The sequence below is a fragment of the Callithrix jacchus genome, chromosome 8 (assembly GCF_049354715.1).
Source record: "Callithrix jacchus isolate 240 chromosome 8, calJac240_pri, whole genome shotgun sequence".
Taxonomy (NCBI): Eukaryota; Metazoa; Chordata; class Mammalia; order Primates; family Cebidae; genus Callithrix; species Callithrix jacchus.
In genome coordinates this window covers 99,730,510-99,746,825 of record NC_133509.1, presented here as the reverse complement: position 1 = coordinate 99,746,825, position 16,316 = coordinate 99,730,510, and the positions used below count along the sequence as shown (strand labels likewise).

Genomic DNA, 16,316 nt, shown 5'->3' with positions numbered 1-16,316 from the left:
TGAACCAAGGGATGGGCAGTGGGTGGTGTCAGTGGGTTGGTTATTGGGCCACCAAGCAGCCTGCATGTAAGGGCTGTTTGAAAAGCCCAGGTACTTTACGTTTATCGGTGACTTGCTTCCAAGTGTCCAGCTTGTCATTCCAAATGGATCTTGTACACGAGAACAAAGCCAAAAGTGTTCTTTGGCTGATACATCTTATGTCATCCTTTCCTGCTGTTGTGTGGCTTTCACACCTTGTGGAGCCTCATGCTACTGGGCCAGCTTCTCCTCAGTTATTGCACTGCTGAATCCCACAGGAAGCTCACGCTCCAGTCTCTGCGCTGGGCTTCTGTGGCCACACGGTGACATCACAAGCCTTCTCTTCAGGGTTGGGTGGGATTGCAGAGTGTCTGCTGGTTCCCAGGTCCAGCTGGGAAAGGCGGGAGGGAAATGAAGTGTGTGAGTGAACAGCCACCCGAAGGGAGCTACTTCTGAGCACCTTGAGCCTCGGGGCCAGCAAGCAAGCCCTTAGGAAGAACAGGCTGGACCCTGAGTCTGAGACTCGGTTACTCCCCAGGTCTCCAGAAGGCAGTAACACACTTCCTTGGTTGCCTTTTAGTCCGTGCACTGGAGAAGGCGAGGTCAAGTGCCCAACTGCAGACCAACTACCCCTCCTCAGACAACAGCCTCTACACCAACGCCAAGGGCAGCACCATCTCTGCCTTCGATGGGGGCTCAGACTCCAGCTCGGAGTCTGAGCCTGAAGAGCCCCAAAGCAGGAAGAAGCTCCGGATGGAGGCCAGCTAAGCCACTTGGGACAGGCCAGCAATAAAAACTGTCTCCATCGTCTCACCCTCCTTTCAGTTCATCTGTAGAACCCTCAGAACCATTTAAGAGACTCTATTTTTCTCTTTCTCCCTTTTTTTTTAAATTTTTATTTTTACGTAGAAGCTCTTGGACAACAGCTCTTGTTCTCCTTCCCCATTTCCACTGTGTATTTTTTTTTTAATGTATTCCCTTCAGGGATTCCCTGTCCCCACCAGGAATTTTTAAACCAAAACACCCCAACTTGGCAGCTTTTTCTGTGGAGGACAGACGGCCGGCCAGACCTCTGAGCCCATAGTATCCTGCCCACCCTACCAGCTCCTCCAGCCCTGCTGGGCACATGCCCGGAGGATGCCAGGCCTGCCCAGGTGGCCTCCTGGTCCGCCCTCACCTCTGTTGGATAGACTTTGTGAATCTGTGAACTGCTCTACTTTGAGAAGATGACCAGTTTGGAGTAATCAGAATCAACCCTCCTCCTTTTTAAGGTTGTTTTTTTTTTCCTTTTTCTAAAAAGCTATGTATTGCTCCTATTGAAAGACCAGATCCTTAAAGAAGTTTGTGGTATGAAAAGAAAGTGAGGACAGATTTGCAGCCCAGAGTCTTCGGCATGTTTCACTCCTGCCTCTCTCAGCCAGCTGTTTAAGTCTGCGGTGCCAGCCTCACAGAGGGCTGCGTGGATTCTTGTGGTGTGCGTGGGAGATGGCAGCAGTGACGCAGCAGCCACCGGGGAGTGGCCATTTGGGGTTGGGACAGGGAGGATGTTTTGGGTGGCATAGAGGTTTTGTATTGAGGGCCAGTGATGATGATTTGATATTTATTTCCTGCTACTTAAATTTGAATCTGAGTGAATTGTTCCTATTTCTGATGATGTCGGTCTTGCAAAGCGACAGATTCATAAAGTAATGATGAAATCTTCCTTTCTTCCCGTGTGTATTTCTAAGAAATAGAGCCAACTGATTTTGTATGTAAATACCAAGAGCAATTTACCTGGTACTAAACCCGCACCCCAGTGCGGACCCTTCCCTGCCCTCACCCCAGTTCCTTTCCTGCTGTCCTGAAACCTGTCTCCTTTGTGTGATCCGGCCCTGGTTCTGGCTGTGGTCAACAGATCCCAGTGAAGGGTTTTGTGTGTTTAGGCCTCATTTCTTTGTCTTTTTCCTACATCGTTCCTGGCATTTGCTGATTTCTAGTGTATACTCTGTAGTCTCAGTTCGTGTTTGATTCCATTCCATGGAAATAAAAAGTATGTTGTACATACTGCCGAAGAATTGTCTTGCAAGTTAAGGCTTCCCCCTTTACTATAAGACTATAAATAAAAACTTATTTTATCCTTCTTGGTGGTGGTGTCTTCTTGCCCTTGTTGTGGCCAAGATGGTTCATGAGAGACCCCTCTGGAAGCTGTTAGGGCCTCTATAGAAGCCTGAGTGAGAAGTGGAGGTGGTTTACCTGATCTTGCAGAACCAGGAGCAGCCATAAGCCAGAGTTTTTCCTTTCTTCGGAGGGCTCTGCTCAGCCGGAGAGAGTAAATAAGTGGTGACGGCTTTATTCATTGGATAAGGCTTTTGAGGTTCAACAGGGATTTGGGGTTAGCTGTGGCAACATTTCTAGATCTAGTTTATGCTAAACAAGTGACCTTTGGGGGAATAGCTTGCCCAGAGCTGTAGTTCAGGTTCTCCTGGTAATGAGTGCCCAGTTCAGAGGTTGCTGTTCTCCAGGACCTTTCAGTTTCTAGACAGTTCCAGGACTGGCCGTCAAGAAGGCTCCAATGGCATCAAGTTAGCTGTATTCAGACTGGGGACCCAACACCAGCCTGAACTTATTTAACCTTGGAAGAAAAAGGAATTATGGCCAGGACGCAGCTCAGCCTTGGTTTTCCTGTCTGGCTGACAGGAAATACTGCTGTTCCTAGACCCAGAGAGGACATCAAGTCAAATCAGTTCTTGGATTTTTCACGATCTTTAGAATAGTGAAGAGTACTGTGGCTCCTATCAATTGTATGGTAAATCCATAATATCTTTTTTTTGTTTCATGGGAGCTGGCAGATGGATTATGTATAAGAGGCAATTTGAAACATGATCAAGCCTCCAAAGGCCATGATTACATTAAGGAAAAGGAAGATGCTGGGAAAGCAAGATCCCATCTATTAAAGGCACTTCTTTTCAAGGTAGAGGAGAGAGACTGCAATAGGAAGAACTGGGAATAAGAATCAGGTCCTTGCAGAAAGCCCTCAAGGTTAACATGCTTTTCTCCTCCTTTTCCTTGACCTTAACTATATCTCTTTGTATATCTGGGCTTAAATATAAAGTTGGTTTGCTTAGTATTGGTGTTAGCACCAAGCTGTGGGTGAGGCCGTGTTGATACAAAGATGGAAGGCATGTGAAGCTGGCACCCAGTAGGCAGGTAGCAAATAGGAAGGGGCAGTTGAGCCAGTGTGGGGACAAGTGGTGTCCCTGAGAGCCAGTCCCTGGCTCTGGTATATTGGCTGGACAAGGGGTTGAGTTTAGGCTTCTCTAGATTTCAGTAAACCAGCTAGAAGACAAGGGGCACAGTGGCTAGCTGGCTGGTTCACCTGGAAAAATCCAAACCACCCAATTGGCATGCTGAGCGGACTTTTGCACGGGGTGGAGGTACCACGGAAGCAGCTTCCTGGATGGGAACACGGGAGCTCTGCCTGGAGACTGTGCTCAGCTGAAAGGGACAAATCAAAGTCACAGCCAAGTCCCTTCTGGTATGTGTGTCTAGGAAGCGAGTATGAGTATCCCTTCAGGATATCAGTCTGACCATAGCTTACTCTCTCACCGTGATGGTAATCTTTGGTTTATTTTGACATTACTCTGGACACTGACTAACACAAAGCCAGATAAGCTGTAGATCTGCGTGGTCACTGTGGCAGGTGGCTTCACTGAGGGGCCTGTTAGCTTTCTTTATATTTCCCTACCTTTCCAGTTGCCCCAAGTGCAAGGGTATTTAAAATGGCCCAGTTTTTAAAGTTCTTGGTATGTTAACCCCATTGTAAAACTTCTACAATTTCTTAGGTAAAGACTACCTAAGCTCACAGAGCTGTCATCTTGGCTGGGACAGGTTTAAAAAACAAGACTGAGTAGACAATAGGAGCCCAAGCCCTAAACTGGGACTGAAGCAAGCAGAATTCTGTTTCTGATAACATGTGTGTTTTACGCTTGGCCTCTGAAATCAGACTGGCCGGGTTCACAATCCGGTCTCTGCCACTTGGCGGCTGTGGTACTTCTCCCAGCCTCAGCATCTTTATCTATAAAATGAGGATAATAATAGCACTAGCCTCATAAGGTGGTTATGAGGATTAAATGAGATAATGCTTATAATGTGCTTAACCTCAGGACCAAGTGAGCACTGAGGTGCCTGCTGCCGTTATCTATAAAAAGCATGTGACCAGGACTGATTCAGCCAGGGTGAAAAGGCCAGCTCCCGATACCTTCCCTAAAGTGGTTCCCTAAAGGGTTGACTTCTTGGTGTGTCACAAATGCTTCCCACTCCTCAGAGATGTGCCCCATCCTTACCAGGCACAGTGACCAAAGAGAGCAAGGTGACACCAAGACTGGACTCACGAACTCTTCAAGACTGAAGCGACCCTGTGGGTGGGTACATTAGATCTGGTGTCAACCTGAGCGAGGCTCTGCCCATTCCCTCCCACCACAATTCAATGGCGTCTCTCAGCTTTGGACACTATTGGAGGTCCAGGCAGAACTGCTCCGAAGCCTCATGTGGTGTTACTCAAAGTGGGATCCTTGGATCATGCCCAGGGCCGCTTGTTAAAAGGATTCCTGGGCTCCAACTCCTCTAATCTAAAGTGTGCCGTGGCCCATGAGTCAGTTTAACAAGCTCTTTCAGGTGCTCCTCGTGTCACTCAGGTTTGACTTCCAAAAGTAATATAACCTGGGGAACCAAAAGGACACCGTTGGGGAAGTTAGGCACAGCTGAGCTGAATTAGCAAAGTGGCTCTGAGGTCAGGATGAAGATGTGGGAAGCGGGCTTGTTAAATAGTTCAGTCCTTAGGATTGGCTTGATGAGTTTTCGTGCTCCTGGTGGGGCTCTGATACTTTTGGGAGCTGGCTGAGCTACCAAGTTTTTAAACTTGAGAAGGAAGAGAGCTGAGGCTGAGGGCTGCCTCCACCACCCGCTTTTGAAGCCCCAAGTAGGGGTAATGACATGGGGCAGCACTCATTTCTATAGCATGCACTGGCTGGCCTCTGGTCCCCATGCAGGTTTTATAATCCAGCCAAAGTAAGGCTCTCTCTCAGGCCTGGCCACCAGACTGCATTCTCAAAAGCCTCTGGGAACATGAGAGCATTCTGTTCAAAACTGTTTCTGTTTCCTGAAGAGGAAGCCTCAGGTAGGGAGAAAGAATTCGCCAATGTCTACACTGCTAGATAGCTAATAGAGAATTTCCTTCGGTGTCTGGGGTTCACTAAGGCAGCAGCTAACTCATAACATCCCCAGAGTTTCCTTGGAAAGGGAATAAACAAAAATATTTTCTAGTTACTTTCTCAGGGAGAAACCAATTGGCCAAAGACTCCATTTTTGAACAGTTTGGCTAAGCTGGGCTTAACTGTAGGTAGGACTGTGTGCATACCAGGGAGGCCCATGCGTGGGTTTTGGAGGCTCTCCTGGTGAACCCTCATCGCCCTGCTGGTAAGTGTTGTTGTTGCTCGGTGTTTCATTTGGGTCGGTGTGTGAAAGGAGCCGAAGGAGCTTCTGAATGATTGCCAGAGTGGGTAGGGCCATGGCCCCTGAGCCCGCCTGTCTGGACTGCCATGCCAGCTACAGCCCTTACCTCCGGGGTGACGTTGCTCTGGCTTTCTGAGCCATAACGTGAGGACAGTAATAGTACCAAGTGCCATTGTGAGGCTTAAAGGAGTAAGTGTGAAAAGCCCATGAATTGTTCCTGGCATTTAGTACTCAATAAATGTTGGCAATTCTTAGATCTGTCTGCCATCATATGTCCTGGATAGTGCAGCCATTTTTTAGTTTTGTTAAAATGTGGAGTGAGACCGGATGTGGAGCACTTTGGGAGGCCAAGGCGGGCAGATCACTTGAGGTCAGGAGTTCGAGACCAGCCTGGTCAAGGTGGTAAAACTCTGTCTCTACTAAAAATACAAAAAAATTAGCCGAGCATGGTAGCTCACGCCTATGGTCCCAGCTGTTTGAGAGACAGGCAGGAGAATCGCTTGAACCCAGGAGGCGGAGGTTGCAGTGAGCCAAGATTATGCCACTGCACACCAGCCTGGGCGACACAGCAAGACTCTGTCCCAAAGGAAAAAAAAGTGGAGTGAATAAACTCCCCTTTTCTCTGATGTAATAAGAGTTAACTGTATTAAAATCCTTAAAAGAAAGGGGAGGTAAATGTATGTTGAATGCTAAAAGGCAGTAACAAATCTGCATGTTTTCTGAAAGATTTGAGCAAGACCACAAATCTGTTACCTTTTGGAGAAAAATATAGAGTTGGGGAATGAAATATACCCTTGCAAACTGGCTCAGAGCAATTAACCATTAACATACTGGTGACTTTACCCCGTTCTTCGTCCCAGTTTCAGTTTGTGTTTCTGCAGTGCCGGGTGACAGACACTGTGCCAGGCGCAGATCCTGCAAGCGTGTCGTGTGCCTACCCGGTGTTTCTTGCCCAGGGCTGGTTATGATAGTGGTCAAACCATCATTTTCCAGCCTTTCAGGAGTCCCTTGAGCAGAGTCTGCCTGGTGGGTGAGGTGGGGCAGACGAGCCTCATGACTGGGCCACGGACCCGCGTGCTCTAGCTCACTCTGGCTCCACGTGCACATTCACACAGAACACCCAGCAGGATGGGCGTGTCTAAAAGAATGCCAAGCAGGTGGCCTTGGACAATCCACAACCAGCTGAGCAGGTCCCCTCCTGCGCCCTGTGCTAGATGCCAGCTGCCCCAGCAGGCCTGTTGTGACTGCCAGGCCCCATTTAGGATTGTTTTCCTCTGATGTCCTTTGCAGGGTGGGGCTCTTGTATACCCTCAGCCTGCTCTGGGCAAAATTATGTAGCGTGGTCTGTGCTATTAATTTTTTCCAGTAAAGTAAGGGTTAGAGAAGAAGAAGAAAAAGAATCAAGGGTCCAATATTAAGAAAGCTGAGCCTGAACCTTCTACTCTAGTGCTGAACTAGGTGAGGGATGAAGTCTCCTACCAAGAAAAACAAGCCTGACAGCCTGTAGGCCAATAGAGAGGGGTGTGCCTTCTCTCTAAAAGCCTACTCCTGCAGGGACCCAGGAGTATGGAATGAGCCATGCAAAGTCTGATTCAAAAAATAACCCAATGGGCATGCTGAGTCCACATGCCCAGTCACTCATCCCGTGTCCAGCTGGCAGCCTGGCTGCCCGTGGCACCCATGCACAGTGCTTGAGAGCTTCATTGTTTATCTCCCAGTGCCATCAATAGCTCTGGGGTGGCAGGGGCAGATCTTGGGTTAAAGGACAGTGGCCAACGGCTTTGGGCCAAAAGGCCACAGCAAGGCCAGCCAGCTGAGAGGACTGTCATGTCCACAGAGAATACCTACTGCAGCAAGGCTGGAGGAGACTTTGGAGAGGAGGGACCCGGTTTCCAACAAGTTGGCCATGTTTCCCACCCAGGACCCTTCTGTGTAGAGTGGTGGTGAGCAGGTATTTCCAACTGGGAGCCCCCACAGGACCAGCGGCTGCTCTGTGTGCTTGCTACTGGGCCCCTAACACTGTGCCTGGCTTGTGGTGGGTACTCTTCAAATGTTGTATGCAGATGGCACGTGTACCAGTAGACTCCAGCCTCGAGATGTACCTTTATCTCTGTGCCCTCGATAGGGCAGTTCCAGGGTTGCCTCTGCATGAGTTCAACCCTCAGGCATTTGAGCAGCACCTAGCCTCTGCCCACCACAGTTCTGGCTACTGGGGCAATCTAGGCAGCTTATAAAGCCTGGGCCTTGCCTTCAAGAAGCTTAGAGTAGTTAGAAAAGAGGCTTAGGCATTTAGCACAAGTGTGCACGTCTGTTCTCTGAATGCCAGAGGAATTCAGGAGATGGGGCCCTCAGTGAGAAATGTTTGACGCTATGGGAGGGGCAGTGCCACCAGGTCATCGCTTCTCAAGCTCTTGATGGGCTCTCCGTCCTGCCCACAAAAGCCCAGCCTTGGGCTCCCCATCTAGCCATTCAGAGAGGCTGGGGGAGGCTGGGGGTGAAGGGAGGGTAGGTCAGAGCCTCCCGCTCTGCACAGCTTGGGTCATCATTCCTATTCCACCACATTCACTGGTCCCTTGGTATCCAGGCTCATGGCAACCACTGCTCCGGAGAGGGAGGGGAGGGACGGAGGGGATGGAGCCTAGCAAGGAGCATGGACACCCCACTTGTGTCATATCATCACCATCTGCCTCACAGGGCTACCTCACCATTCAGCACACCTGAGGGCAGTCCCCTTGCAGCCCTTCCCCCTTGAGAGAGCTGTGACACTGAGCCCTGCCCTGGTCTGGTAGCTGAATGCCTAGGCTCCCCTTGCCTTCTTTGTCCCATCATCCCAGGCCATCATGGGTACAGAAGGTGGCAATGAAGTCTTACACTCAGGGTAACCAACATGCAATGCTTATGGAGAGAGTGTAGTGTGATCAAGGGTTGAGAGAACAGTGTACTGAACCCAAATGTACCCATTACACAGTGTGAATGATTATCAACATGCAGTACTTGTTGAAAGAAAAGGGATGCTAAAAATCCACTACCGTTGAAAGTAGGAAAGTGTGGGGTATGTTAGAGAGACATAGGAGCCAACTGAGAAAGCTCCCAAAGGTCACAACTGCAACAATTTAAGCAACAAAATAAACAGCATTGGAACATAATAGGAAGTATAAAATAAATATTTGAGACCATAGTGATAAATGATTGAATACATAAATTGAGAATAAACTTCTCCCATGTAGAATTCCAGAGATCATTTATGTAGGTGCTCTGCCTTCAAGGATGGGAGCATAACTCCCCACTTCTTTTGGGTTTTTTTTGAGACAGAGTCTCAATCTGTCACCCAGGCTGGAGTGCAGTGATGTGATCTCGGCTCACTGTAACCTCCGCCTCCCAGGTTTAAGTGATTCTTTTGCCTCAGCTTCTTGAGTGGCTGAGATTACAGGTGTGTGCCACCACGTCTGGCTTATTTTTGTACTTTTGGTAGCGATGGGGTTTCATCATGTTGGCCAGGCTAGTCTCAAACTCCTGACCTCAAGTGATCCACCCACCTTGGCCTCCCAAAGTGCTGGGATTACAGGTGTGAGCCAGCTCCCTACTTCTTAAGTGTGAACTGCATATAGTAACTACCTTCTAAAGGATACATTCAGGAAAGGGAGAAAAGGTAACCTTATGGAGGAACCTGACAAACCCCCCTCTGCCAGATGATGAAGGGTAACACCAGCTAACACCAACATAAACATGATGAAGCATGTTGATGGTATGTACCCTTGATGTGATGAGAGTGGTACTTTACCTCTGTGGCCTTCCTAAAAAACTGTAGTGCATGGCCTGGGCACAGTGGCTCATGCCTGTAATCATAGCACTTTGGGAGGCCAAGATAGGAGGATCACTTAAGCCTAGCAGTTCAAGACCAGCCTGGGCAACATAGCAAGAGCCTGCCTCTACAAAAAAAAAAAAAAAAATTAATTAATTGATTAATTAGCTGCACATGGTGGTGTGTGCCTGTGGTTCCAGCTACTCGGGAAGCTGACTAGGAGGACCGCTTGAGCCCAGGAGGTTGAGGCTGCAGTGAGCTGTGATCCACTGTACTGTAGACTGGGCGACAGAGCAGGACAATGTCTCTTGAAAGAACAACAAAAAATAACCCCTCATCTAGTCATGAGGATAACATCAAACAAATCCCACCTGAGGGATGTTCTACAAAATACCTGGCCGTACTCTTCAAAACTGTCAAAGTGATCAAAAACAAGAAAAGAATGAGAAACTGTCACAACCAAGAAGAGTCTAAGGAGACATGAGACATGACAACTCAGTGTAACGTAGTGTCCTGGATGGGATCCTTGGACAGAAAAAGGCCATTAGGTAAAACCTAGGGGAATTCAAATAAGGTATGGACTTTCGTTAGTAATGTAACAAAATTGGTTCATTCATTATGACAAATTCCTGTTAGTGGAAGATGTTAATAATAGGGAAAACTGACTAATGGGTCTGTGGGAACTCTGTGTACTATCTTGGCAATTTTTCTGTTAATCTCAAACTATTCTGAAACATTTATTTTTTAAAATGCTTTAAAAAAAAAAAATTTAAAGATGGGGTCTTGCTCTGTCACCCAGGCTGGAGTGCAGTGGCACAATCATAGCTCACTGCAGCCTTGACCTCCCAGACTCAACGTGACCCCCATCTCAGCCTCCCAAATAGCTGTAACCACAGGTGTGTACCACCACACCCAACTAATTTTTTTTTTTTTTTTTTTAATTTTTGTAGAGATAGAGTCTGGCTATGTCCCTCAGGCTGGTCTCAAACCCCTGAATTCAAGTGATCTTCCATCCCCAGCCTCCCAAAGTGTTGGGATTACAGGCATGAACCATCACACCTGACCTAAAAATGCATTATTCTTGTTTTTATTTTGAGAGTGCTGTATTTCTTCATGGGCTGGGCTAGTGATGAGTACCCTGTCCCTGCCCTGCCTGGTTTCATTCTTGGATGTGTCAGAGAAGTAGGAGGGAGGTATGTGAGGCCACCTGGCTCCAGATCCGCAGCAGGTGGTAAGCAGAGGCAAGGCAGGTTACTGCAGAGAAGTAAGAGGATGTGCAGGAACCGATTAGATGTGCCTCGGCCAGGTTGGAGAAAGCTGGCTGCTGTCTGGCTCTGGTCAGCTCCCAGGAAGATGGACTCATCACGGCCTCACTGAGCCACACCGCATCACACTCTGCTCTGGTGTGGCATGCACCTGGTGCAGCAAGTGTCACTATGCCACACACTTGGCAGCAAGTGGAGACCTCATCAGAATGGTGAGGGGCCTGCCCTATTTGCTGTCACCATCCTCGACCTAGTGACAGATGGGAGCTGGCATTCAGGGCCTCCGTCATCCAGCCTGGAGGTAAACCAAGCATGTTTCACCACTGCCTACCATTCCCAGAGACCTCTCACCTTCCTTCAGAGGCCTGAGGTGATGGAACAGCATGGGCTTTGGAGGCAGCAGATCTGGGCTCAGGCTCAGGCCCCACCACTTGACAGCTGGGAAACCTTGGGTGATTCACTTAAGCTCTCCAACCTGTTTCTCCAGTTGTAAAAGATAATACACCTGTTTCACTCACAAGGTGAGTCAGGGATCAAATGAGAGGCAGCAGACCAGAAGGGGCTGTCTTAAGGGTTATTGTTTGGGTAGATGAGGCAAGAGTGGTCAGCACTTTTAAAGCAGCAGGTAAGGCCTTGGACTTGGGTTAATTGGTGGTAGAGTTTTGTATATATTCAGGCCACATAATGTTTTGGTCAACAACAGACTACATGTGCAACAGTGGTCCCATGAGATCTACTGTACCTTTTCCACGTTAGATTCACAAATACCACTGTGTTCCAGTTGCCTACAGTATATAGTACAGTGACAAGCTGCACAGGTTTTTAGCCTAGGAGCTACTGGCTACCCCATATGGCCTGGGCGTGCGGTAGGCTCTGCCGTCTGGGTCTGTGTAAGTGCTCTCCATGATGTTCACACTACGACAAGGTCACCTGACAATGCTTTTCTCAGGACATGTCCTCATCATTAAGTAACATGACTGTATTAGGTTGCTTTCCGTTGCAGGTAATAGTAAGTCCAACTCACAATGGCTTATATAACTGAAAACCCAGAGGCCACATAGGCCTCGGGAGCCATGTGATCAGGGCCATGTTTCTCAGTCTCTCAGAGTGTCTTTGTGTGCTGGCTTCCTTCTAGGTAGAAAAATGGTTATAGGAGGCCCAGGCTACACATTCTACCATACCCTAATAGGAACGAGCTGCTTTTCTCCCTGTCATACAGCATGGATGACATCTTTCTTTAGGTCACATGCTTTTGCTCTGAATTGATCACCGGGGCAAGGATGCTGACTGGCTTAGGCCTGAGTTACTCCCAACCTGAACAAATTACTGGGGCAAAGACAGAAATTAGAATGATTGGCTTAGGCTGGGTAGGATGGCTCACGCCTGTAATCCCAGCACTTTGGAAGGCTGCAGTGGGCAGATCACGAGGTCAAGAGATCCAGACCATCCTGGCCAACATGATGAAACCCCATCTCTACTAAAAAAAAAAAAAAAAAAAAAAAAAAAAAAAAATTAGCTGGGGGTTGTGGCACACACCTGTAATCCCAGCTACTTGGGAGGGTGAGGCAGGAGAATCACTTGAACCTGGGAGGTGGAGGCTGCAGTGAGCCGAGATTGCACTGCTGCACTCCAGCCTGGTGGCAGAGCAAGACCCATCTCTAGATAGGCAGGCAGGCAGGCAGGCAGGCAGGCAGGCAGGCAGGCAGACAGACAGATAGTAGATAGACAGACAGACAGATTGGCTTAGCCAATCAGGGCCTGGGCCTGGAGGTAGGAGGGCATCAAGCCCAGGCAAACCTTTTGGCTGCCATAGGTAGGGAAGAGGCACATGGATGCTAACAATGTCTCTACCGGCTTCTGTCCCAGTAATAACCCACTGTTTGCCAGTAATGGCTGTTTGCCTCTCTAGTATCCATTTACCCCTTTGGCAACAATCCTAATTTGCATTTGGGGCTTCATTCCTTCTCAAAAACGACATGCTTCTGATGAAGCCTCATTTCCCTCTCATGGGAGAGGCATGTGACCAAGACTTCAGCCAACTGGTGTACTGTATTCTCCAGGCTACCAGACTGCTTCTTGGAAAGGCACTTGGTTTGATTAAAGCCAGTGAAACACAATGACACTTGCTGGGAAGGAAGGCTGGGGCAGCACCAGGTGTGCTTGTCTGCTGAACTTCACCCCAAGAGGATGTAGGGTCTGGAGTTATTGGTACTCTACCCCATAGAGAGCCTGAGATTGAAGCTAATGTAGAGATGGAGGGAGGGTAAGGAACCGAATAGCCAGCCAAATTCCTGGACTTTGCAGTTCAGAGTCAACAGATAGTCTCTTTGCTTTAAAAGCCAATTTGGGCCAAGTTTTCTACCAGTTGCAATGGTATCGTATATTATACTTTCCTTCCTGTTCAAAGGCAGTAAATACCACCAAGCAGTGCACATGGGTGACTAGAATGGTTGGTCCAAGCCTTACTGACAAAGAATATATTTGTCACTTGACACTATTATTACATGAAAAGTATCCCAGTCATGAAAGATATGGAAGAATGCTTAGTAATACCAAGAAGGGAGAGCAGTTTAGAACTATTGGTTATTGGTATTGTTATCTCATGGGTGTTTCCCCTGTTTATCCATGAGCTCTTTATGCTCTGCTCCCTGTAGGGTCTGGCAGGCTTCCCAACTTATCTGGTATTCAAGGTGGGTCTGAGATGGAGTCTACGGGTGAAATTGGGGCCCATCTGGATACAGAGCTCTGTATTAGTTTTGTGTTTATTGATGGCATAAAGTCTTTATTTGGAGTAAGCCACCTTGAATTTTGCATAAATGTCTTCTACTCAAGAATTCACATACTCTCTGAAGGCATGGTGGCTCACACCTGTAATCTCAGCACTTTCGGAGGCTGAGGTGGGAGGATCACTTGAGCCCAGGAGTTTCAATACCAGCTTGGGCAACATGGTAAAACCCTATTCTACAAAAAAGACAAGAATTAGCTAGCTGTGTGGTGTGTAACTGTGGTCCTAGCTACTTGGGAGGCTAAGGCAGGAGGATCTTCTGAGCTCAGGGCTGCAGTGAGTCATACTTATGCCACTGCACTCCAGGCTGGGTGCATCTGAGCAAGATCCTGTCTCAGATGAATAGGACTCACCCTGAAGGCTATCAGGAAACCCTCTTGAAAAGGATGTCTCATTGCCAGTGTAAACTCTCCTGAAATAACCCTCTCTCTTCTCTACCCAGACTAACTTACCTACCCTTCGGGGCCCAGCTCAGATCCCTCCTTCTTGGTAAAAAGCCAGTTGAGAGTGAAGCAGTCCCTTCTGTTAACCACACTAATTATTATTACACAAGGTATTAATCGCACAATACCTTGAGGCTTCTGGTGCTGAGAGGATTTTGCCTTGTTATAGTGATGGAATATGTTGCCTTGCAGCGCAAACCTTTGTTAACAGGGCAAAAATAGCACAGGGGGCAGGAATTACATTCCTGGATGTGCATTTTGCTTATTTACATGGATTTGGGCATCTTCTAAGGACACTATCTTCTGGAGGATCAGGACACAGGACATCCATATTCTTGGCCTCCCATGGGAAAGGGTCTCTTGCCAGAGGAAGGGAAAGCCAAGTGACCAGAGTTACAGCCTGTCCCTGTGACAGCCCCTGCCTCTGGCCAGGACATCCACCCACCCTTGCTGAATCAGCTTGCTCTCGGACTACTGGGCACAGTCCTTACTGTCTGCTGGAGACAGACCATAAAATGCAGTGTGTGAAGGGCTGGGACAAAGCACACTGAATTACCCCAGGGAGCTTGGAAAACAACTCTTCCCACTCTGTTAGGCCCGTGGCTTCCTCTACTGGAGGAGACAGCATGTGAGGATGGAACTTGGCTCGTTGTTCTTTGTTACCATTGATATGAACAGTCTGGAACCCCGCACATAGGAGACTGACCATCCCATGAACAACCCAATAGCTCCTACCATTGGGCATTTTCTTGGTACAGACCACAAATAAGAGAAGTCATAGAAAATGTTATTATTTTATTATTTCATGGAGGTAATAGCCCAATAGGTAAAAGCAAAAGGGAATTAGAGGCAGCACATGGCCAGGCTTTTCTAAGAGGCTCATTGCTCCTGTCTGCCCACAGCTGCTTACATGAAGGCCAGATGACCCAACTCGACACCCCACTGATTGAGAAGGGGCTCATGTGCAGCACAGCAGAGGCACAGCCAGCACTCAGCACGCTGGGCGGCACCCCCTGCTGCCACCATCAGCTCCCAAGGCTAGTGCCTTAGTGGCAACCAGCCTGTCTAGCACTTGATTTTATTCCTGTGAGCCTAGAGTGAGTAGGACATGAATAAATCCTGAGTCATAAATTAAGGTGAAAGACTTAGTAGTGTTAATACTCTGGGTGAGAAAAGACAACACTATCTTGGAGAAGAGTGGGCTTGGAGTCTGGTGGAAGAAAGACAGAAACCCACAGAATGATCTCAGCTGCAGGTACTGCCTTGGGGCCAGCAGAGGGGGTTTCACGGTACGTGATGGGGAGGGGTGAGGTGGGTGGGCACTGGAGGGCTGCTTCCTATGGCACGTTGAACTCAAGGTTCCTTTTCTACTCAAAATTATTTCTCAAGTTTAAGTCGCCACACCTGGGGCTGAAGCAAGTCTTGCCTGTGCACCAAGCATGGACCTGGACCCTGGAGAGATGCAAGGCTCAGTTCTCCAGTGTTGAAGGGGAGGGACTCCCAACCGAAGGAGACCTTTCTCCCCCCACCTCCAGCTCCTTTCCCTTGCAAATGAGCAGGGTGGGAGTCAAGATGCAGAGGCACCTCCTGGTGCAACCCCACCACAGTCTTCCAGAGAACTCATCTTGGTGGGACCCAAAGCCCAGCCTTGGCATGGAGCAGACTTATTTCACCCATGGGAGGGCACCCAGTCTGGTGACTGAATGGTGGCGTGCAAGTGGGAGTCAGCAGAGGCGCTGGATGCCATAATACTCAGATGCCATTCATCTCTGTGTGATCATCCTGGCTGGAGAGCTGGTAGGGAGGGGCTGCTTCCTCCCAGCGTGCACTGTTCACCCACAGCACATGGGCTGACAGATTTTTGGTTTGACAGGTGTGGAAAGAATTTTTAAAACCAGCCACTGTGTTGTCCAAACCCAGAGCCACTGGTTTTTGTTTTGTTTTGTTTGTTTTGTTTGTTTGACAAGAAATGACAAAGAGAACCACAGCTCCAATGTGGCTAAGGCTTGTGTAGCACAGAACGCGTTATGTATCGAAACGTATAAACCTTGTCTGACTGGGGAGATGAGTGAGCACAGAGCTGCAGGGACCCAGGTCGTCTAGTCACTTGCAGGCTCTGCTGAGGTCTCATCCTTAAGCTCCTCAAAACCTGGGACTGGCTTCTGCAGGAAGTATGTAGTGGCCTGGATCACCTTGTCTGGTCCAATGTTGTACACTGGGTGAGTGGGCTGCTGCAAAGAGAAGAACAGGTGCCAGTGAATCACCCTGGTGGTCCTTGAAAACATACACATCCGTTGCCCCATGAAAGGCACTTCTAAGAATTTAGTATAAGGAATCAGATACACACAAAGATTTATCACACAAAGACCAAAGGTTCAAAAATGGCCTATTTGCTAAAATGATCTAGTACATGAGGCACAGGGTAATATACAGCCATTATTAACATACATTTAAATATTTAATGATATAGGCAAATGCTTATAACCTATTATGTGAGAAAATAGTATGTACAA

At 48.2% G+C, this 16,316-nt stretch overlaps 2 protein-coding genes across 9 annotated transcripts in view; one reads left to right on the top strand and one right to left on the bottom strand.

The window, feature by feature from the left end:
- Nucleotides 1-2,137, top strand: part of MAX (MYC associated transcriptional regulator X) — a 28,774-nt gene extending 26,637 nt beyond the window's left edge. For all 8 annotated transcript variants that reach the window (XR_008474437.2, XR_013521253.1, XR_004729949.3 and 5 more), the window contains one exon: nt 599-2,137. Coding sequence is in view for 3 of the 8 variants with exons in the window: in XM_078335120.1 (XP_078191246.1) it covers nt 599-786 (188 nt within the window). In the remaining 5 variants the exon portion in view is untranslated. The remainder of the gene's footprint in view (nt 1-598) is intronic.
- Nucleotides 2,138-14,581: 12,444 nt separating this feature from the next.
- FNTB (farnesyltransferase, CAAX box, subunit beta) overlaps nt 14,582-16,316 on the bottom strand; it is a 77,344-nt gene continuing 75,609 nt past the window's right edge. The window contains exon 12 of the mRNA XM_035260732.2: nt 14,582-16,034. Within this exon, the coding sequence (XP_035116623.1) occupies nt 15,903-16,034 (132 nt within the window). The 3' untranslated portion in view covers nt 14,582-15,902. The remainder of the gene's footprint in view (nt 16,035-16,316) is intronic.